General features: G+C 40.9%; 1 protein-coding gene across 1 annotated transcript; it reads left to right on the top strand.

Annotated features, from left to right (window-relative positions):
- The first annotated feature begins 4,467 nt into the window (after nucleotides 1–4,467).
- LOC306827273 (uncharacterized protein) lies at nucleotides 4,468–11,193 on the top strand. Its single transcript, XM_079348978.1, has 6 exons — nucleotides 4,468–5,165; nucleotides 6,569–6,632; nucleotides 6,776–7,488; nucleotides 7,942–9,064; nucleotides 9,678–9,735; nucleotides 10,862–11,193. Exons 1-6 carry the CDS (start codon nucleotides 4,770–4,772, stop codon nucleotides 10,893–10,895), a joined length of 2,388 nt encoding a protein of 795 aa, XP_079205104.1. The 5' UTR covers nucleotides 4,468–4,769; the 3' UTR covers nucleotides 10,896–11,193.
- The last annotated feature ends 11,460 nt before the right edge of the window (nucleotides 11,194–22,653 follow it).

The raw sequence follows: 22,653 nt of genomic DNA, 5'->3' as shown, positions 1-22,653 counted from the left end.
CTCTTATTAAACAAAGCTATTTAAGATATATCACTATACAGATCAGGAAAGAACTGTTTGTCCCTATGTGCGTCACCTATTGTGTGGGTAATAATCAACAAATGAACATCAACACCCCACCCCTGTCATGATTCACACACAGTTTATGTTTACCTGCCAAACTGTCAGTAGGCCAGCTGAGGGAGATGGGAGAAACCTTTGGAAACGTTCTGGTACATGTTGTTAAAACAATGTGCCACTTAACTCTGAGAAACACGGATATGCTTAAATAAATCCCAATATATCTCCTGTAAACAATAAAACAGGAGGTGGGGATGAAGGGGCCCTTGTTCTTTCTTTATCAAAGCCAGCTTAAAATTAACATTTTATTTTTAATCTTCAGGTATTTCTTGGCAAAAATCAAAATGTTCAAATGATTTTTTTAAAAATATTTTTGAATACCTGATTCAGAGTTTATGAATGGCACTTTTCTTACATATTGTGATAGAATTTTAAAATATGTTATCACCGTGAATCAAACAATTTCAGTGCATATTGACTTTAATTTTGACCTGCACATCAAGCACCATGTAGCTAAAATGGAGCAGAAAAAAACTTCATTGGAAAAATCACAATCATGATGCTATTCTGTGCAAACATTTCCTGCTATCAAAATATTATCCTGTTGACTCATCTCATTTCTGTATTTCATTTATCTACTATTTTTAAGGTGCTGATTGTTCATATGCACACATGGTGAGAGTGAATGGAGAAAAGGGTGGATTTTTCAGTTTTCTACAGGGCTGTGTTCGCTCACCCCTGCTTTATATATTTACACAAAACATGCAGAAGTAAAGAGAGCAGAACCATTTTGAAATTTTCTGACAATTCAGTTATTATGAGTTTACTGCATGAGGATCAGTACAGCCATGGCCTGATTGTTGTTGAGTCTTTCTTTGAGCTCAACATCTCCAAGACAAAGGAGATGATCATAGACTTCAGAGCCCATACTCCAAAACATCACCCCACAATTATCAAAAACCAGGAGGTTGAATTTCTAGAATTGTCTTGGGATGATAATTGAAACTTACCTTTGATAGAAATTGTGTTGCAGTCTGCAAAAAGGGGCATCAATGTTTGTTCTGTCAGAGGAAACTTTCCTGATTTCATGTTGACATGAAACCTGATGATTTTGTTCAACAGAGCTTTTATTGAATCAATCCTGTCTTTTCCTGTTGTTGCGTGGTTTGGTAACCTGACTCTGAAAAACAAAAATGATCTCAAGCAAATTGTGACGTGGACGAGCAAACTTATAGGACAGTCTAAATCCATCTGATGGATCTCTGTTCTTTACAGCAGCAGCGCGTGGCGAGCCGCGAGCATTATTCTTAAAGACAGCTCTCATCCTTTAAATGGGGAGTTTCAGATTTGCTGCTCCTAAAGGGAGAGCAAAGCACTACAGGAACTCTTTTGTACCTTCAGCTATAGCACTGCTGAATAAAACTAGCACAAGATGATGCACTGTAACCATTAGTCAGGTTCACTATATAATTTTGTGGGATTTTGGGGGGGATTTGTTAAACTATACATTTTTGGAAAGGTTTTGGTACAAGGACTCTGAAAATCAATGTTTGCATTTGCCCAGACGTTTATGTGGCGGCCATCTTGGATTTGAAAAAATGGCTGCAGTTAAACTTTAAATTGTAATATCTCAGCTTCTGAATAAGCTTAAATGTTGATTTTAACTGCTAAACACACATTTTCAGGGTCAGAGAATCCAATGGTTCTAATTACACAGCTACACAACTTTACCATATTAACCCATAGATGCATTGGTGGGTCAAAAATGACCTGGTGTGGTTGTTTTCTTGCAATATGATTAGGATGAAAAGTTGCTCACATTTCCTCAAAAAACATGTATTTTTTCATCATCTGATAGAAATACATCAGTTTTTTCTTTCAGTTTAAAATTAGCTAATATAAAACGTAGATGTTTTGGAACTATCAACATGCACATTTAGACCACAGCTGGGAGAAATTGTTGTTTACTCCAGGCTGCTTGACATCACAGATTATTCTAGGTGGGTCACTGTGGCACGACCCTGATAATGATATCTGTTGAATATGTGCAGAGCCTTTGGAAGTGTCTGGCAGTTATGTTTAAGCATGACACTGAACCACAAGTGTGATGCTAAATCATGTCTCCTGCAGTATTCATCTGATGTATAAATGTTCATCAACATGAGCTGTCTGAGTCTAAAGAGTCTTATTGTGTGAAGTCAAGTCTTGATAATTTCCTCGACAATGATCAGCTTTTCTTAGTTTTGGCAACAAGATAGTCAGTCAGATCACTTAGTCTTGTCATGGGAGACAAACCTGCTCATTGGGATGTGGTAGATGTTGGTATAATCTCTGACGTACTAATGAATAGAAGGTTTTTTATAGCTTATTATCAGGTGTCTGTTGGATGACTTCTCCATGACCAGATGTAATCGATGTAATCGATTTTCATATGCTGTTTCCTTTGAATTGCTTTCACATAATGTTGTATATCGCCACCTTCCTAAAGTGCATACGCATAAACGTGTGCTTAAACCTGCCTTAGAACTTGAATGTAATTGCCATGATTGCGATGCCATGATGCCATGATGTTACGAAAACCAGCTGATTGATTGGAGCCTAATTGGAGCATGCAGTGAACATATGCACGATTGTGATTTACCTCTCAGAAAGTGTAAAGATCCAGCCTTGCTGAAAGAGAAATTGCAGCTGGTAAACCATCTTAAAGTCTCCTTTATAAAAAAAAAAAACATTATCATCATCATGAATCATTTCAAAAACCATCATGACCATCCTTAAGGTTACTTACTACTTACTAGGTATTCTTGAAAGAGTCTTTTGCCTTTTCTTAAAACTGCAAAGAGCCTTGGGACGCTGTTGTGAAGGTTGGATCATAAAACTTTAATTGGCAGAACCTAGTGAGGAGGGAGTGTAGACCTGGATTGGATTAGATAAGGAGGAGTTGTTTATGTCGTTGTTCTGTTAACAAGAGCACAATTTTAAAATATGAGCAATAGGAAGCCAGAGCAAGGAGATGAACAGCGGAGTGGCATGCTCTTTAAGATATATTGAAGACCAGTCATGCTGCTGCGTGTTGTATTATATGCAGGGGTAGAATATGCCGACAACAGGCTGACTAAGGAAATGAGAAAACCGTCTTAACTAGCCGTTAACACTTATTGCCAAAGTCACAAGGACATGTTCAAAGAGTCATTTATTCCTCTTATGTTAAATAAATGACAGATCATTTTATTAGTATGTAAATGGTCATCTACTCTCATAACCTTTTGGGTAAAATTATTTTAAAAAATAATATATTCAACATCTGGTTCAGTTTTTTGTGTTTTCCGTCGGCACAACAAATCTACCTCAGGGTAGGCCTATTAATAAAGAAACCTTCAACCTTGAAGTCGAAATTACCGTTAAACCGTAAACGTATACGTATACGAACATAAAGATTTGATAGTTACCATGCATACACCGTAAATATTAAAGTCCACACAGATCACGGACTGTGTTGAAAAGTAAAAGTACAGTGCGCTCTGGTTTGTTTGTGTGTGTGTGTGTGTGTGTGTGTGTGTGTGTGTGTGTGTGTGTGTGTGTGTGTGTGTGTGTGTGTGTCAGCTCCGTACTAAAACATGCACACAGCAGAGAGGAGCTGCAGGTCGGATACACCAGAACTCCGTCAAAGTCATCTTATTTATGAAAACACTCGGTTTGAAAAACGTAGTTTTTTTTGTTGTTGATAAATCACATCCCTGTTGAGACAAATACCACGATATTCTGAGCACAGTTGATTGTTTATTTCAATGACAAGCTCCATTATTCCGTCAGTGTTTTAAGCAACAAGGAAGTCATTGCGACCTGAAACAATGACACATTAAAAACTCAAGTGTTTTCAAGTCAATAGGCTCAAGTCCAAGTGAAGTCACGAGTCATTAGTTTTAAAGTCTCAGCGGAGTTGCACATTTTCTGTGTTGTGTCCTTTATTAAAATAACACAAATGTTATTATAGGGCTTTGAAGCTTCTAAATGTGTTATATGATTTGCTGAGAAGAATTACAATTATAAACTGAGTGTATAGTTAAAAAAAAAAAGCTTTTTTAAAAAAAAGTTACCATCAGTGTTTGCTCTGCACAGAAATGCAGATTTATGATTCCTCTGTGCATGTGTGTTTGAGTGTGTGTGTGTGTGTGTGTGTGTGTGTGTGTGTGTGTGTGTATGTGTGTGTATGTGTGTGTATTTGTGTGTATGTGTGTGTGTGTGTGTGTGTGTGTGTGTGTGTGTGTGTATGTGATCTTCACATTAGCCAACAGAGCAGGGGAATAGCTTTCCAAGGAAGGAGACTGAGGCAACTTCCTATAATAGGAGGTGGCCACGGTGGGTTTAAATTCCTACCCATGTTTACTCTCACAAATTCTGATCAATTCTTGTGCTATCAACACTGCATAGAGGAAACATCTGGGCTACCCCTGTTAAATGTTAGGCTTTTGTTAGAAAGAGAGGCACAAGCTTTCCAGGAGACAGACTCTGAAACCTGCAGTTTGGTCTGAGATAATTCTGCTTTGTTTTATCTTTTGGATCTGTTAGCTCTCAGAGTGCTAGGGAGGACCGTTTCTGTCTTCAGATTTAGAGATGAGCCCTATTTGAACTTGGCTGGCTGCTCATAACTTTCCTCAAGTCTCTGTCTGCACCCTACACCTCAGTTTTTTGAACCTCCATCAGCACCCATGTACAGCAGTGGATACTCCCATGTCTCTAAGTACAGCCCGCAGGCCAGAAAGAAGATGAAGCACCACTCAAAAGGAAAGAGCTGCGGCTACTACATGCGCATCGTCTTCTTCTTTTCTTCGCTCATCCAGTCTCTGATCATAGTGAGCCTTGTGCTCTTTCTGATCTACGGGAAGGATCAAGACTCTGCATCCATGACACGCATCCACGACCTGGAGGAAAGCCACAGCCGTCTCTCCATTGAGAATGTGGCCCTGAGGCAGCAGAGGAAGAACCTGACCACCTTTCTCAACGCCACCCTGATTGAAAAAGCTCGCAACGACTGGGACCTTGCCAAACTGCGAGACTACACCAATGTCTCAGTAATCCTTATCAAAGATATGGAGATGAGGATGGTGAGAAATTTAGCATTTTTTCTCTTATTATGTAAATGACTCTCTTAACCTTTTACCAGTCACATAAGATCAGTACATGTCTGAGTCTGAGTCGTTTTACTGTCAAAAGTGTAAACTTACAGATGAAGGTTAAAATCTGAGAGCGATACTTGCATTGCTTTACTTTAGTGAATCCAGAGCAAAGTTGTCAAAGCTGCAGTTTCAATATTGTGATACTTAAATCATGACAAGACGTATTATGTGTAGAATTGGATTATATTAACAGATAACATTTAAGAGAAGGAGTACGTGTTCCTCAAAGGCTGTCATGTTGAATACATGTCCAGAAACATCAGTCTAACATCTAGACACTTTACTCTCTGCTGTTCTTCGTATCTAACTCTGTGATTGTATTCTAACTTTGTACTAACATCCTTGACACTTATTCCTCTTTTACACTTCTGTGTTGATTGGTTAAATGTTTTAGTATAGTTGCACTGTCGTAATTTGCTGCTCTATGTGCCCTTGAATTGCCCCCGGGGACAAATAAAGTTTTTTGAATTGAATCGAATTGAAAATTCTATTTTGTTACATTAGTTATAAGGGTGGGAATGTGAAATTTTAGAAGCTCTTCTAGTGAATCTGATGGTATGATGTCACTAAGGAAATACTGAACAGTGATGGTGATCAGGTTTTAATAAGGGAGCCTTTTAGTGGCACTGAGATACAGAACCTTTCTGATGCTGTAAATATCATGAGCATCTGATCACAAAAAGGAACTGAAACAAAAATAACCCACTGTGCAGGTGAAAACCCTGCCTAGAACAAGAAATCATCAGATACCCTCAAACAGACTTCTTTCTTAAAGCATGATGAGAATATTCAATATGGAATATTTATTGACTATGGTGATAATTACACAAACTCTACATAACACATGTAGAACTTAGTTAATGTGCTGGTTACAAAAGAGATACTTTTGATTTCATTCTGTCCTTTAGGTATTTTTTATTTATTTTTTTTACAAATATTTTCCTCCTTGTCTTGTGAGATCAAATATACTCATCATGTTCAAGAGTTTTTACGAGTATTATTTAGGTATACTGATGCATCAATCTAATGAACTTCAAAGGAATCCTGCTGATTTAAAAAAAAAAAGGAAACCGCTACTGTTTTCTTTTCCAGTAAATACGATAGTCAAAAAGACTCTTATGGATATCTATTGAGAGCGACAAGAAAGACAATACCCAACATTATTTCTTATCATATTGGTATTTTGTAATATTTTTTCAGTAAAATCACCAGGGCTTATGTTAGAGGTCATCTGTAAAGTAACAGTTTTTTTTCCATGTATAAAGCTAAATTAACAATTCAGTAGCAAACATCTCAAAGACTAATGACTTTTCTTCCTTTTTTGTGAACAGACGCAATGCTCGAGAGAGTTGATGGCTAATAAGCGGTGTGCTCCTAACCCATGCCCAGTGTCTGGTAAGTATGACATCTCTTTGATGAGAAGTCAAAACAGTCAAATAATTCAAACATTGTGACAACATGAATTATTTACTCCAATGCAATTGAAAATGGTGCCATTTTTGTTTCAAGCTTTTCTGCCTCTTCTTTTTTTATATCAGCAAATAACCAGTGTAACTGTGGGTTTCTGGTGGATCAGCTGAAAGCCAAGCTCCAGCTTGAGGAGTCCAACTTCACTCAAACAGTACAGAGGATGAGGATGGATATGGAACAGACTGAAAAAGAGAGAGACAACGTAATCTTGGAGGCCATCCATCTGAGGAGAGAAAAATCAACACATGAAAAGGAGTTGGAGTACTTTCGACAGAAATGCAAAGATGACTTTACCCTGTCCCTGAGTGGTGTCTCCAGTGTCTCCAAAGCTTTCCTGGAGAAGATCGACTCCCTCTTCCCCTCACTCATTGCCTTCCAGCTCACCTGTGACAAACAGAGCGAACACCTGGAGCAAATCCGCACCAATTGCTCCAGCCTGTCCAGAGAGGTGGAGGACAGGTTCCAGCGTTATCTGAACAGCGTAGCAGACCAGGTGTCAAGCATCCAGGCCGAAAGCAGCCGCATGAAGGCAGAGAACTGGAGACTGTCTGAAGACTATCGCTGGTGCAGCCAGAACCGTACAGGCCTGATCCAACAGAACAGACAAAACCAAGAAAAGCTTCAGCTGAAACATGATCAGGAGAAGGAGAAACTTCTGATGGACAAGATGAAGCTACATGGAGAGATTGATGTCTTGGAAAACAATGTCAACTATAAAAGTAAAGAGGTTGAGTACCTTTTAGAGCAAATCAAATTGATCAACATGTCCTGCATGTCCAAGGTAAGAAAACAATTAGTTCAAACAATTTCATGACATTTATATAAACAGCTCAGCAGGGGTTAATGCATGCTACATGCTGGGCATTTTAGCTCTTTTGTATTATCTTCACTAAGCTTTTCAAAACAAAAGGTTTAAATTAAATTTTGCTTGAAATAATCACAAAAAAATAGAAAAATACATGTACAAAACAGTCCAGCTCCAGTCAAGGTGCAGAGCTAGTTGAGACAAGCATCATGAATCATAAATGAACAAGAAATAAACATTTGTAGTTTTTTGTAGTTCTAACTAATAAGGTTCAGGTTGTTTCATTGTTCTGTATATCAGCATAGCTGTGATTCTCTTGTGTATCCTAATGACAGTCTTGACTATACATCACAAAACATTACATAACAGTACATCAAATGTAATTAGAAAAAGTTTTCCCAAATTAACATTGCTCTTATCTCATTTCAGACGGGATTAAACACATTTCAAGGAAGCACACTCCAAGGTGGAGGCCCAAATCTATTCAATAAGCCAGCGTCAGGGTCGAGTTCAAGCACTGGTTCATTTGGGTCATCAGCATTCAATAAGCCTGTATCAAATGGGGCAGGCTCTTTCAGCTCATCTGGTTCTTCCCTTCCTGGGTCAAGAAGCTCCACCGGGTTTGGATCTAGTAAGCCTGCATCCACTGGGTCAGGCTCTTCTAGTTCTTCCTTCTTTGGCTCAAGTAGCGGGTTAGGATCCAATAAGCCTGCCTCATCTGGGTCAGGCTCTTCCAGCTCATCTGGTTCTTCCCTTCCTGGGTCAAGTAGCTCCACTGGGTTTGGATCTAGTAAGCCTGCATCAACTGGGTCAGGCTCTTCTAGTTCTTCCCTCTTTGGGTCAAGTAGCTCCACTGGGTTAGGATCCAATAAGCCTGCCTCAACTGGGTTGGGTTCTTCTAGCTCTTCTGGTTCATCTTTATTTGGGCAAAGAAGCTCCTCCGGGTTTGGATCTAGTAAGCCTGCATCAACTGGGTCAGGTTCTTCTAGTTCTTCCCTCTTTGGGTCAAGTAGCTCCACCGGGTTAGGATCCAATAAGCCTGCCTCAACTGGGTTGGGTTCTTCTAGCTCATCTAGTTCTTCCCTCTTTGGGTCAAGTAGCTCCACTGGGTTAGGGTTCAATAAGCCTGCATCGACTGGGTCAGGATCTTCTAGCTCATCCCTCTTTGGGTCAAGCAGCTCAACTGGTTTAGGATCAAGTAAGCCTGCATCAACTGGGGGACTTTTTTCAAGCTCAAGTTCTAGCTCTAGTGGAAGAGGGTCTTCACCCTCTGGGTCCAGCCCAAATCTTGGTATAGGAGGGCTTGGCTCAAATAATCCATCGTCAACTGGGAAAAGCTCCTCAGGGTTTGGGTCATCTTCTGCAGGGTCATCTACTTCATCTGGATCAACAAGTAAAAGTGGTTCATCCAGCTCTGGCCTGGGTTGGTTTGGGTTTGGAGGCAGTAGCTCAGGACAAAGTAAGACAGGAAGTGGAACAGGGAAAGAAACATCAGGTGGGAGTGGATCATCATTTGGATCAGGAACAACCGGTCGGTTCGGAGGTGGCTCAGGTAAGGAACACATAATGCAGTAAACATAGTTGTTTTATTTCAGCTCATAGTTCATCCTAAATGACAAAAATGTAATATATTCATATATTTGAGGAGTCCAGCACATTGTTTGTTTTAATCTGACCAGTTTTATAAGTAGTCCATCCATGAGATCTGTCCCCCAGTATAATAGAAGTGTAGAACAGTATAATTGGTGTGTAAAACATTGAGGATTATTACTAAGAATTACTGGCTAGTGTCATGGACCACTGAAGGCTTCAAAGCTTCGATAATAAACCAAAGCCAGCTGCATGGATGGAACAAATGAATTGAGTGAATTGACCATTTAAAAGCATTTTAAGACATGCACATGAATACATACATGATACACATGTACCAGGTGAGCGCCACAGATATTACACTAAACCATTGGTTTGTATATAAAGTGTCCACTGTGATTCCACAATTTCAACCAAATTTACATGAAGGACTCTTATTTTTGTATGTTAATCCTTGGTGGGCATACTAACTGTTAGCAGGTCTTTAATCATATAAGATATTTAAAGCTGTTCAATGTTTGAGATTTTTTAGCTTTGTTCAAAAAAATCTCTGTTTTCTTTTGTTTAACCAACAGTCAATGTTGCTCAGCACCTTAAGGACCTTCAGCGCCTCATCAACCCTGCCGTCCCTGAGTGAGTAAAACATTTCTTTATCTTTAAAAGGTCTAAATCCATCCAGTCATGGCACTAGTGCATGTGGTTCTGGTATATCAATAGATACCAAAGTGAAGAGTGTAGTCTTTTGTAATGTGCCTTTAAGCACTGTTTCCTCCAAGCGGCTCAGTTCGGGTTGTCTCGGTTCAGCACGCATTTTGTGGCATTTCCATAGACTAAAGCCGGAAAAGATTCCCAAATAACTGATTTGTACCGTCCTACTTTTTGGGACCCTTCTGTTGAGGTGCCAAAAATATCAAGCCGATCCTAAAAGTTGGAGCGAAACACTGAAGTTTGTTGATTGGTTGAAAGAATTGTCACTTCCCGCATGACAGCGGCAAACACAACCCCACTGTTTCAATACACAGTCAATTGTTTATTTGTCTGTATTTCTTCTCGCAGCATACAGCCCTCTCTGAAACAAAGCTTTACTTGCGTTTCGTAATAAAAAGACATGCCAATGACAAAGTAGATGAACTGCTGGATGTCTTCCATCATTGGTCTTTGTTTATTTTATGATGTTTTTCTCCTTTGTTGAATTTATTTGAGGGTTAGCTGTTAACGATTAGCTGCTATCATGTGACGTACCAAAGTTTGGAAACCAAAGTCACATTAGTTTTTTTCTTAATAATTAGAAAATAAAACTTGACTCTGTAACCCTCAGCCTTGTATTTTAAATCATTCAACAAATGTATATTTAAAAAAAAATCAAATCAGGCAATTTTAGTCTTTGGTTAATAGTAGCTATAATGGGTTTGTATATGTGGCAGTTAAGGAACATGACATCCAGCTCAAAATTATACCTCACTGATGAATGTGCATTGTTTAGTAGTCACAGAATGGTTTATGACATAAAGGAATAAATGTAAATGTGTTGTTGACCACGTTTCCACAGTTCATTTTTGCCTTGTTGGATAGCATAGCTGAAGAGAGACAGGTAACATTGAGAGGAGATGAGGTTGGATTTAAATCCAGGGCCGTTGAACTGCAGCCTCTGTCAATGGGGTGTGTGATATAACCCCTTGGCTATCCAGTGCATCTAGTTGTTCTTGTTTACAACAAGACAAATACATCATTTTCTTTTTTCTTACTTTTTTTTCTGCAGGGAGAAACAAGATCTATCCAGGATGTTGGGTTAGTCATCTGGACAAGAAAAAAACAAACCATTAAAGAGTTTTATCTGCTACATCTTTAACACACATCTAAATAAAAGATACTTATATTGTATTAACATGTGTCAAATGTAGCGTGTACTATAAACTGTGACAACTTATACTCCAGTATGCATTTAGTAATTTGAATTACTGAAGCACTTTTAAATGTAAAAAATGTGAATTTTGTGAGGATTTGTTTTTGTATGCAACTTTGTATGAATAAGCGCACATTGGGTTTTTTTACATTGTAGATAATTTGAAATTAAAGGCTTTGGTTGGACTTAAGCACCTTGCCTGTCTCCTCTTATTAAACAAAGCTATTTAAGATATATCACTATACAGATCAGGAAAGAACTGTTTGTCCCTATGTGCGTCACCTATTGTGTGGGTAATAATCAACAAATGAACATCAACACCCCACCCCTGTCATGATTCACACACAGTTTATGTTTACCTGCCAAACTGTCAGTAGGCCAGCTGAGGGAGATGGGAGAAACCTTTGGAAACGTTCTGGTACATGTTGTTAAAACAATGTGCCACTTCACTCTGAGAAACACGGATATGCCTAAATAAATCCCAATATAGAATTTTAAAATACACTATCACTGCGAATCAAACACTGATTTCTTAATTTTGACCTGCACATCATTACGGTAGATAAAATGGAGCAGAAAAAAAATAAAACGTTATGAGAACAGACAAACATCCTGTACCTGCACTGTGAAAGGATGGGAGCCTTCTGTTGAATCAAGTTCCAAAAAGTATTGTGTTGGTGCCAATTATTAAATACAGTTAGTCATGAGAGAATGGAGAGCTCTTTCCTGTCTAAAGGATATCCTTTGTTTAACATCAAGTGTTTTTCCACATTTGGGATGTTGAGCTCGCTGCAGTAGCTATGAGGATATTAAAGGTCAACTGTTGGCTGCTTCAGGGACTTGCTTTAACAGTCTGACTCAAACACAGGACACATTAAAACAACTTCATTGGAAAAATCATGATCATGATGCTGTTCTGTGCAAACATTTCCTGTTATCGAACAATTTTCCTGTCGACTCACCTCATTTCTTTATTCCCTTTGCCCTAATTACAGAGTTGACAATCAATATGTTCTGCACAGAACCATTTTATATTGTAAAATACATCTTCTTTACCCTATGTACACTAAATACAAACCCTGCAAACAGAAAATATCCTAGCACTGTATTGTAGGTAACACTCAGCAAAAAAAACTCAGGAACACATTTTGAACACCCCGGGATTTGGCAAGTTCTACTATTTAGAAATTATGGAGGGGTCTGACATTTACAACATCGGTGTATTTCCACTGTGAAAGAAAGAATTAAAAAAAAAAAAAAAAAAGTAAATCACATTGTATGATTTTTAAATAATTTGATTGTAAATTATTGCTGCACATAAGTATTTGAACACCTGGTAATCAGCAAGAAGTCACAACTCTTAGTAGCACCTGTTTGAGCTCGTTAAAGACACCTGTCCACCCCACACCTGTCGGTCAGACTCCAACTCCTACAATGGACAAGACCAAAGAGCTGTCAAAAGACTGTTGGAGCAATTGTTAGAAAATGGAAGAGGCTGAGGATGTCAGTCTCCCTCGGACTGGGGCTCCATGCTAGAGTTCACCTTGTGGGGTATCAGTGATGAAGAAAGGTGAGGAATCAGCCCAGAACTACACAGGACGAGCTGGTCAATGACATGAAGAGAGCTGAGACCACAGTTTCAAAAGTTACCGTCGTCATGGTTTAAAATCACACTCACATTGTACGGAAGGTTTCCCTGCTCAAGTCATCACATGAAGTTTGCCGATGACCATCTGAATGATCCAGAGGAGGCAAGAGAGAAAGTCATGTGGTCAGATGAGACCAAAATAGAACTTACAGCATTGTTTAAAACTCTTCATGCCTAATCTGTTAATTAATGTTGCTTACAAATTATGTGACAGCTAAATGCACCTTTGGTTGACTAAAGTCCAAAATGTTGTGACCTGTTTAATGTGTATGATAAAGTATGGTGGAGCCTAGAGGCCACAAAGACTGAACAGTTAAAGCATAGATGTTTGTTAATTCCTCCACTATTTTTCATATAGATAACGATATTTCACTTTTTGCAGTTTTTTGCAAAACTGTTGTCAAATTCCCTTACACCGCACGTTCTTTAGGATTGAGAAGCAAATATTAATCTCTTTATTAGTCTCTTGGCCACAATAGGCATTGGGTTTTACAAGAGAAAGAGAAAAAAATAGACCTCCATCCTTCCTTCCTGTTTACTTTGTAACTAGTGCCCCTCTTCTTCATTGTTGGATCATATATACTGTGCACACTGTGTGATGGTTTCTCAGAGTCATGCACCTCACTCAGTACTAGTTGAAACATATAAAACTGAGGGATGACCTCTATTTAGTTATAAGGTGCCAAAATTTCCCCTTAAAGTTTGATACAACGAACTAAACACATTACACTTTGATGTTTTTCCTCATCTATAAGCTTGTGCATCATAGAGGTTCAAACAGAAAGGTTGAAAGACCTGACATTTAGTCCCGCTAATGATGGTGACTTTGCAACAAAATCAAAAGATTTAGGTGCACAATCTGTCATTTTCGAAAAAATCTTGTCAACTCTCTGAAATGAACAAGCTCTGAGATTGAAACAAAAACGTGGTATTATGTAATGTACCCTTATTAAGGTGCTCACATCAGTTTGTAAGTCTATCAATAGTTGTTCTTGTTATCAAGTAGGTCATTATTTAGGTCACATACTGGGGTCAGGATCGTCCATTGTGAATGGCTTGAGGTTATGTGACTTCCACATTTAGTTTAACTTTGCGGACATTGACCTTTAGTGTTGTGGACAACACAGTCACCAAAGATGTAAACTTGGGGCCGTTGTGTCGCCGTTTGCCCAGCCACCTCCCTCCTCATCCTCCTCCTGATGCAGGAAAGGGACCTTGTGCTCATGATTACGACCTCCTTCCTCACGTGGGGTAGCAGGACCATGAGCTCTTTTGTCTTCCGCTGCTAATGTGGCTGCTTTACTGTGACTTCTAATTGCATTTCCTCTTTGCCTGGCCCCTCTTGGTCCCATAGCAGCCCAGGCCGGTAAAAACATCAAGGGGCAAATCCCTTTCTTTAGTGAAGATACTGTAGTGTTTCATGGCAGTAGACGTAAATGCTGGAAACAGCTGGGAGCGAAAACATACCCAAGCAATGTCGTCCTTTTGTTTTAAAGTTCTTTACTTTCACCTTGACCCCTTTCTCTGAAAGAGTTAGTGAGGAAAACATTGTCTAGTTTATTAGCTCAGAATGATTGAGTTTGACTTGATGTAACCTGTGTTTTTGTCACCACAATCAGGAAGCCTCAGGTTTGTGGGGAATCCTGAAGTCATAAAACTGTGTCCTGAAGTCAAAATTTCATGAAACACAAATTACAACTTTTCTACGTCTTATTACTGTACCCCGAACATCTTAGCTCTGCACCTCATATCTGGGGTGTTTTTGAAACCTATTAGTTGGCAAAGTAGAAGCTATTTTAGACCTACTGGATTAAATTGCTTTGAGTTCCATCGGTCCAAACCAACCATCTTAACTTTTAGCATGCTAGCGCTTACTTATTAGATTTTGGAAAAAAAAAAAATACTGAGGTTGTCAATGCTTAGTTGTAGATATGGTGAAAGAATGTATAAGCACATAAAAGTGGAATAAATGCAGAAATCAGGAACAGTGGTTTGTATTCAGTATAATAGTAACCATATTCAACATCTTTCGACATAGTTTAGAATTGTAACAGACATTTGTGAGTTAGCATAATTGAATTATTGGGGGATCAAATCAAACAACAGTGAGCAACGAGGGAGGTGAAGTAAAACGAGTGTCTGTGCTCTCCTGTGCGCGGTGAGGTGAGTGATGATCCCAGTGAATGAAGGGAGTGTGGAGTCGCAGAGCAGCAGGTGAGTATTGTTGTAACACTGATGAGGCAGGGAAGAAACATGAGAAAGTTAGCAACAAGGTGAAACATGAGAAATAACATTTTTATTAAGAAGGTTACTGGAGCCAAGATTCGAGGTACGCTACCACTGAAGTAGTAACAATAATCCAGCAAGGAGTGGTTGAAGAGTCCAGGTATATATGCACCGGTGGTTGATGAGATGATGAGGATCAGCTGGCTACCACGCCCCCGCTGATTACACACAGAGGACACACATGGTCAGAGAAACAGGAGTAGCAAGACAGACAGGTGAAAACAGACAACACACAAGTGGGAGGGCACTATACAGAACTGAATTGTAACAGAGCGTTTCCTTAAAGCTGAAAACATTGTGAATGTCGTAAGCTGAGCTGCTGTAAACTATCCCATACTCAGAACCTCACAGCTTGTTCAATTAGGACAGAGATACTGAGATAAATACCAATTCCCCTCATCTGGTAGAAAAGACAAGCAGGTGAACTTTGTAATGCAGTTAATTTAGGATGTATTATCAATTCCTGTTGCACCACATGACTGTATAAACTGGTATATACCATAGTAGCTGGACATGCTGGTTTATTTTAGTGCTTTTCAAATGCTCATTTTAAAAACATATTTCTAAGAATAATCGCTATGTATCTGTTTTACATAATTAACAACATTCCTGTACAAAAGCTTCTGGTATCATTTGTTTTATTTTTAATGAAAGGAATTCACTCATTTAAACAAGCTAATTAATTAAAGTAACTGTGAATTAAGGTTGTTTATCTCTTTCAAAGTTGAGCCCCTCAATTCAGATTCAGACTCAGACAACTTTATTTATTCCAGAAGGACAATACAGTGGTTAGTGCGCATGTCCCATACATATATACATGTTGACCCCTTTTCATGATTGACTCAGTGTTTTCCGAAAACTTGAGTTCAAAGTTGAGCATTGTTCCAAGGCATTTGTATGAGTCAACTATTTTTCTTGGTTTGATCCAACAGGCAAGGCAGACAAGTGTTCGCAAATTGTTGGCAAATTTTGCAAAGACAGTAGGAATTGGGCATGATCTGACAGCACTCACTCTCATTGCCCTGTTAAGTGTCGCATGCATTATTGCTGTCTGCCCAGGGCTCCAACAGACCCTAGAAGTGCCCCTGCCATGGCCTGATTCTTAGCCCTGAAAAAGGGACAGCAGATCTGTGTTGTCAGCGAACTTTACCCGATAACTGTTCTCTTGTGAAGACATTATTGTCTTGGACATGTGACCGTTCACGAAAACCTGCTAAACTGTCTGTTAAAAAGTTTGAAAGCAGCATTAGCAGTAGTTCAAAATGAAAGAGTAGTCTTTCAGTTAAGATATGTGGCTGCATTTTGTTAAAAGCTGAAGAAGAGTCTGCAAATAAAAGTCTTACAATGAGATTTAGATTTTTCAAGGTGCTTATATACAGCACTCTGGCTTAAATGAAAAACCTGACGTCATCCACACCATTGCCAGCTTGAAAGGTAAACTGAGGTGGATCAAGCTGATTGTTTATAAAGAAGATGACTTCTAATTACTGTGATAGTTACTTCATCTCAGTGTTAAGAAATATAAAGTCATCCATGATCATTAGTAATGCATTGTACTCCTACTTTCAAGTGTTACCAGTAACAGAACTGCAGTTCTCCTGTTTTAATCCATCACAACCACTGAGAGTCATGTAATAGAAACATGTATGTGAGCTAGCATACTCTGGGGTAATACTTTCCTTTTTTTTTTTCTCCTGGTAGTAAAATATATTGTTTGAGGATTCTCAATTCTTATATTATTTTGACTAAACAGAAATTAAAGCCATGAGAAAAAATAAGCTCAAAGAAAACCCCCAAAACTTTGATTTAAAAATCAGTCGTCGTTTCTTGAATGCTTCCATGAAAAGAGTCATCTGATGAAAACTATATATACAAAACAGAAGTACTGTTGCCAAGAGACAAAATACTACAATATTTCAATAAAGGTCCAGTGATTGCAGGCCAATATAAGCTTGCATTAGATTTTTCCATGTTACAGTATTAAAAACTTCTTCTTTTTCTTATTGTCTTTTCTTACTCTGCATTCTGATGATCACATCTTTTTTTGTTCTACCACACTTCCACAGGAGTGGTTTCTTTTGTCCTGTTAAAGAATACTTTTTCTGCTGAATTAAGAAATTAAATTGACTTGAGAGTTAAAGTCAGAGGGCAGAAGGAGATATTTGAACCACAACGTATACGGTTTTGAACAAAAAAAAAAAGAGAAGAGAAACAGCAGTAGGATTTCATTGTGATCGTGTTCGCAATATTTGGCAGCAGATGGCGAGCCCTGCTGGTTTAACTGTCTAATGCCTCCATCTAGTGCCCATAGTAGTGTATCGTTAACTGCAATTGGAGCTAGATTACTGAGTTAAATATGTAAATACATTCTAATAGTATGCACAAGCTTAATCTGGTGGATAACCTTCTTTTTTCCCCCATAGTCTTGAGTCACTTTCTTTGCTTCTCCCTATTTAAAGAAGAGAAACAGCAAACAGGAAGAACTTAGGGAGGGACGGCCAAACAGAAGATGTGAACAAGTAATTCGAGAATTCCAAGAAGTGTCTCCCTGACTCTGTTATGAAAACATACACAGTTTTATTTGTGTTGTTTGTGGAAAATGACACTTACAGAATTAAATATAGGACCATATGGGGTTCTGATTTAACTCTCTAAGCTGTTTCTTTCAGAGTGTTTTTAAAGTGCAGTGAAGTGCCTGACAGGAAACAGCATGTGTACGAAGTGGATGTATAACCTTGATTTTACCAATTGCTTTGTGGACTCATCCCCCTTTCACTGTGTGTTAGAAATGATCACATTTAGACAAGATGGCAGATAGCATTTATATTGGCCTGATTTCATAGTGAAGTGATAAATGTCCATGACAGATACACTGCTTTATTTTCGATTTTACTCCAAACAGAACCAAACAACAAGCTGCTTTAATATTATACTTACATGTGGTATGACTTCTATTTTCCTTCAGTGCAGTCAGCCTCTGCTGGCCATGTGAAAGAATGCAGGTTAAAGGCACTTTAACACTGGCCTCTCTCTTAAAATCGAGAGGTTATGTTCACTTCTTAGTCCATTTTATTCATTTCTTAGTCCAAGTATGTAGGGTCAGTTTTTATAGACTTTTCAGAAGATTTTTTTTGTCTTTTGTCCAAAACAGAATGGATATGTTCAAGGAGGCAATGGCTTTACCTCTCAGGGATCTTGAGAAGAAGTTACAAATAAGGGCTTCTTGATTAGCCAATTAATCTATGGACCCTGTCTCAGTTCTGTTTAAGGCTGGATTACCCACCACTCAAAGCAAGAAGATTCCCTAAAAATGGTGCCTTAAAATGGGGGTTGAGAACCCTCGGTAGGTCGTGAGATGGATTCCAAAAAGGCGATTGTATTCTTTTGTGTTTGAATATTAGTGCATGTGTGGCTGTCATGAGCTGAAAGCTTATACCTGCCCTAAAAGACCCCCTAACACCAAAATGCTCATTTTAACCAACAAGATGACAGTTGATTTTATTTGACTGATTTATTAGCCTACACATTTGTTGGTAAATGAACACTGTTACAGGCCACATCAAAAGTTTTTACTTAAAAGCCATCCTGTGAAACTTTTTTTTACTACAATAATAATTTTACTATAAGTTATTTTCTATCTTCTTTTTTTTTTACTTGCACACAAAAGTGAGACAGTAACAACTTGTGTTTTTAAAGAAGTAGCCCATCTGACCAAACAGCCATGTTGAGAGTTTTGCCTTGAAAAAGGACACATTGTACCCATTTCGCACCTTTTAAAAACAGTCTCATTTGAGTGACACATTCTTTGGTTCAAATATAACTTGAATCAGGCACCAGAGGAGGTTTGTGAATCTGTATCAAGTAAACCAGCTCTCTCAGAGAGCTCTGTTTTGGTGATCTATTTTGACCTCACTTTATCGTGAATGAAACCTTCTATCATTGAGACCAAAATATCAACTAAGTCATGTGACTGATTTTAGCGAGACATCTCTGAAGCATAAGCATCTGGGATGCAGTCATGACAAGTTTTTTTTTTAAACTTTCGTTAAGTTATGAAGTTGTAGCTCTAAGTCCAACTCGCTGTAGCCTGACTGCAACAAGGTGTCGGTTTGGTTAAAGCAATGTTCCTCTAATGCTTAAACGGTCCGGGAAAGCCGAATCTGTGAATGCGTGAACTTTACCGAAGTTTCCTCTTTGCCTTTCACGCCTCATCTAAGTGTGGTGATTAAGGCCTATTGTCACGCTCCGGGGTAGGAAACAGGGAGGAGGACCCAATTGCAGAAAATAATTATTTATTTTAACAAAAAGGTAAAAACAAAAACTTACTGAGGAAAAAAACTAAATCCAAAACGCCGAACATCCAAATCCAAAATTCCGGGCACTAGCACAGGAAACAACCGACAGCAAAAGACATCCAACAAGACAATGACACGACAAGAAACTCAGGCAAACACAGAGACTAAATAGACATGGGGTAATCAGACACAGGTGAGACTAACGAGACAGGTGAGGAACATCAGGGTAATCAGGAAGGCGGGAAACACAAGGAACAAAGAACACAAGACCAGAACACTGAAGACAAGTACAAAGTAAAACCTAACACTGACACCACCAAAACCAGATATACAAAATAAAACAGGAAACACTAAAGACTAGACTTAAAACACAAGACAGGAAATAAACTAACAGGCAACATAGGAGGACACAGGGATACAGGAAAACACACTAAGGACTAAAGTAAAACACACTAGGAACATACATACACAGAACACGAGGGAAATAATGAAAACTAAAACAGGATTAAATACTGAACAAAACCAAACCATGACAGTACCCCCCTCTTAAGGGACAGCTCCCAGATGTCCCAAAACTCAAAAAACCACCCCAGGGTGGGTGGAGGGGGTCCGGAGGAGGGACTCCGGACCTTCAGGCATACAGGCCTTAATCAGTTCAGGTGGACGGCCTGGAGGCCGAACAAACACGGGAGAGAGTTCTGGGGGACGGCCGGGAGGCCGAGCAGACACAGGAGAGAGCTCTGGGGGACGGCCGGGAGGCCGAGCAGACACGGGAGAGAGTTCTGGGGGACGGCCGGGAGGCCGAGCAGACACGGGAGAGAGTTCTGGGGGACGGCCGGGAGGCCGAGCAGACACGGGAGAGAGCTCTGGGGGACGGCCGGGAGGCCGAGCAGACACGGGAGAGAGCTCTGGGGGACGGCCGGGAGGCCGAGCAGACACGGGAGAGAGCTCTGGGGGACGGCCGGGAGGCCGAGCAGGCACGGGAGAGAGTTCAGGCATCGACTGGGCCGCCGAGGAAACGTCATTGGACGTCGGCCGGACTGCCGAGGGAAGCTCAGGCGTCGGCCGGATCACAGAGAGAACATAGTCGGACGTCAGGCGGACTGCCGAGGGAAGCTCAGGCGTCAGCCGGACCGCAGAGGAGACGTCGTCGGGTGTCGGCCGGACTGCAGAGGAGACGTCGTCGGGTGTCGGCCGGACTGCAGAGGAGACGTCGTCGGGTGTCGGCCGGACCGCAGAGGAGACGTCGCCGGGTGTCGGCCGGACCGCAGGGGAGACGTCGTCGGGTGTCGGCCCGAATGCCGGGGAAACCTCAACTTGACTCCAACAGCGTTCAGCAGGCAGGGGAACAGGAAGCTGACAACGCTCTGCCGAAGCAGGTGGCAGACGGCGTTCAGCTGGAACGGGAACAAGCAGACGGCGTTCAGCTGGAACGGGAACAAGCAGACGGCGCTCTGCCGGAATGGGAACAGGAAGCAGACTGCGCTCTGCCGGAACAGGGACAGGAAGCAGACTGCGCTCTGCCGGAACAGGGACAGGAAGCAGACTGCGCTCTGCCGGAACAGGGACAGGAAGCAGACTGCGCTCTGCCGGAACAGGGACAGGAAGCAGACTGCGCTCTGCCGGAACAGGGACAGGAAGCAGACTGCGCTCTGCCGGAACAGGGACAGGAAGCAGACTGCGCTCTGCCGGAACAGGGACAGGAGGCAGACAGCGCTCTGCTGGAACAGGGACAGGAAGCTGACAACGCTCTGCCGAAGCTGGTGGCAGACGGCGTTCAGCAGGAACGGGAACAGGAAGCAGACAGCGCTCAGCCGGAACGGGTACAGGAAGCAGACGGCGCTCTGCCGGAACGGGTACAGGAAGCAGACGGCGCTCTGCCGGAACGGGTACAGGAAGCAGACGGCGCTCTGCCGGAACGGGTACAGGAAGCAGACGGCGCTCTGCCGGAACGGGTACAGGAAGCAGACGGCGCTCTGCCGGAACGGGTACAGGAAGCAGACGGCGCTCTGCTGGAACGGGGACAGGAAACGGACAGCACTCTGCTGGAACAGGTACAGGAAACGGACAGCGCTCTGCTGGAACAGGTACAGGAAACGGACAGCGCTCTGCTTGAACAGGTACAGGAGGCAGACGGCGCTCTGCCGGAACGGGGACAGGAAGCAGAGGCTTAGTATCGGGCTGAGGCTCTGGGGAGCACAACGGCAGAGTTACTGGGGGGCTGGGCAACCGGGAGCCACGGCGACCACCTCTCCTTTTGGGGCCACCACGAGTGCCAGTAAAAATGGCCAGGCGGGTGCCATCAAATGGAGACTGCGCCGAGGCACCATAAGGCCGAAGCCAGGACTGAGGCTTAGGCTCTTCTTTGGGCTGAGGCTCGGATTGAGGCCTTGTGGAGCACAAAGGTAGAGTCACTGCTGGGCTAGGCAACCGGGAGCCATGGCGGCCTCTCTTCCTTGGGCCTCCTCGGTTCCCAGTAAAAATGGCCAGGCGGGTACCAGTCCATGGAGACTGCTCATAAGAAGCAGTGCTCCGGGCCAAACGAAAAATATTTTGAAAATAAAGTATTTTAGAAACACCGTCCATTAAATCAAAATCTTCTGCTGGGTCCATTGTTGGTCGTGTCATTCTGTCACGCTCCGGGGTAGGAAACAGGGAGGAGGACCCAATTGCAGAAAATAATAATTTATTTTAACAAAAAGGTAAAAACAAAAACTTACTGAGGAAAAAAACTAAATCCAAAACGCCGAACATCCAAATCCAAAATTCAGGGCACTAGCACAGGAAACAACCGACAGCAAAAGACATCCAACAAGACAATGACACGACAAGAAACTCAGGCAAACACAGAGACTAAATAGACATGGGGTAATCAGACACAGGTGAGACTAACGAGACAGGTGAGGAACATCAGGGTAATCAGGAAGGCGGGAAACACAAGGAACAAAGAACACAAGACCAGAACACTGAAGACAAGTACAAAGTAAAACCTAACACTGACACCACCAAAACCAGATATACAAAATAAAACAGGAAACACTAAAGACTAGACTTAAAACACAAGACAGGAAATAAACTAACAGGCAACATAGGAGGACACAGGGATACAGGAAAACACACTAAGGACTAAAGTAAAACACACTAGGAACATACATACACAGAACACGAGGGAAATAATGAAAACTAAAACAGGATTAAATACTGAACAAAACCAAACCATGACACCTATGTTATTTTTTAAATCTTTCAACATTGTAAAAAATAAGACAGACATTATTTATAAATTGATGATTGTTCCTCTGTTGAATGCTTGCCTGGTGGGTTCATTTCTTTTTTCCTCATATGTCCACATAGAGGTAGGTCAGAAAAGTTGTATTCAATTTTGTTCTTTTTTTTTCTCTCAACCTTAACCCGCGTGA

The sequence above is a fragment of the Symphodus melops genome (genome assembly GCF_947650265.1).
Source record: "Symphodus melops genome assembly, chromosome: 7".
NCBI classification, from domain to species: Eukaryota; Metazoa; Chordata; class Actinopteri; order Labriformes; family Labridae; genus Symphodus; species Symphodus melops.
The sequence above is the reverse complement of the archived record's forward strand: the minus strand, read 5'-3'. Positions and strand labels throughout refer to the sequence as shown.

Bases quoted from the DNA above. Each gene is read 5' to 3' on its own strand.
- LOC306827273 (XM_079348978.1), top strand. From the start codon at position 4,770: ATGTACAGCAGTGGATACTCCCATGTCTCTAAGTACAGCCCGCAGGCC. The intron at 6,633-6,775 runs GTAAGTATGACA...TTTTTATATCAG, and splicing joins TAACCCATGCCCAGTGTCTG to CAAATAACCAGTGTAACTGT. The intron at 9,065-9,677 runs GTAAGGAACACA...TTTAACCAACAG, and splicing joins TCGGTTCGGAGGTGGCTCAG to TCAATGTTGCTCAGCACCTT.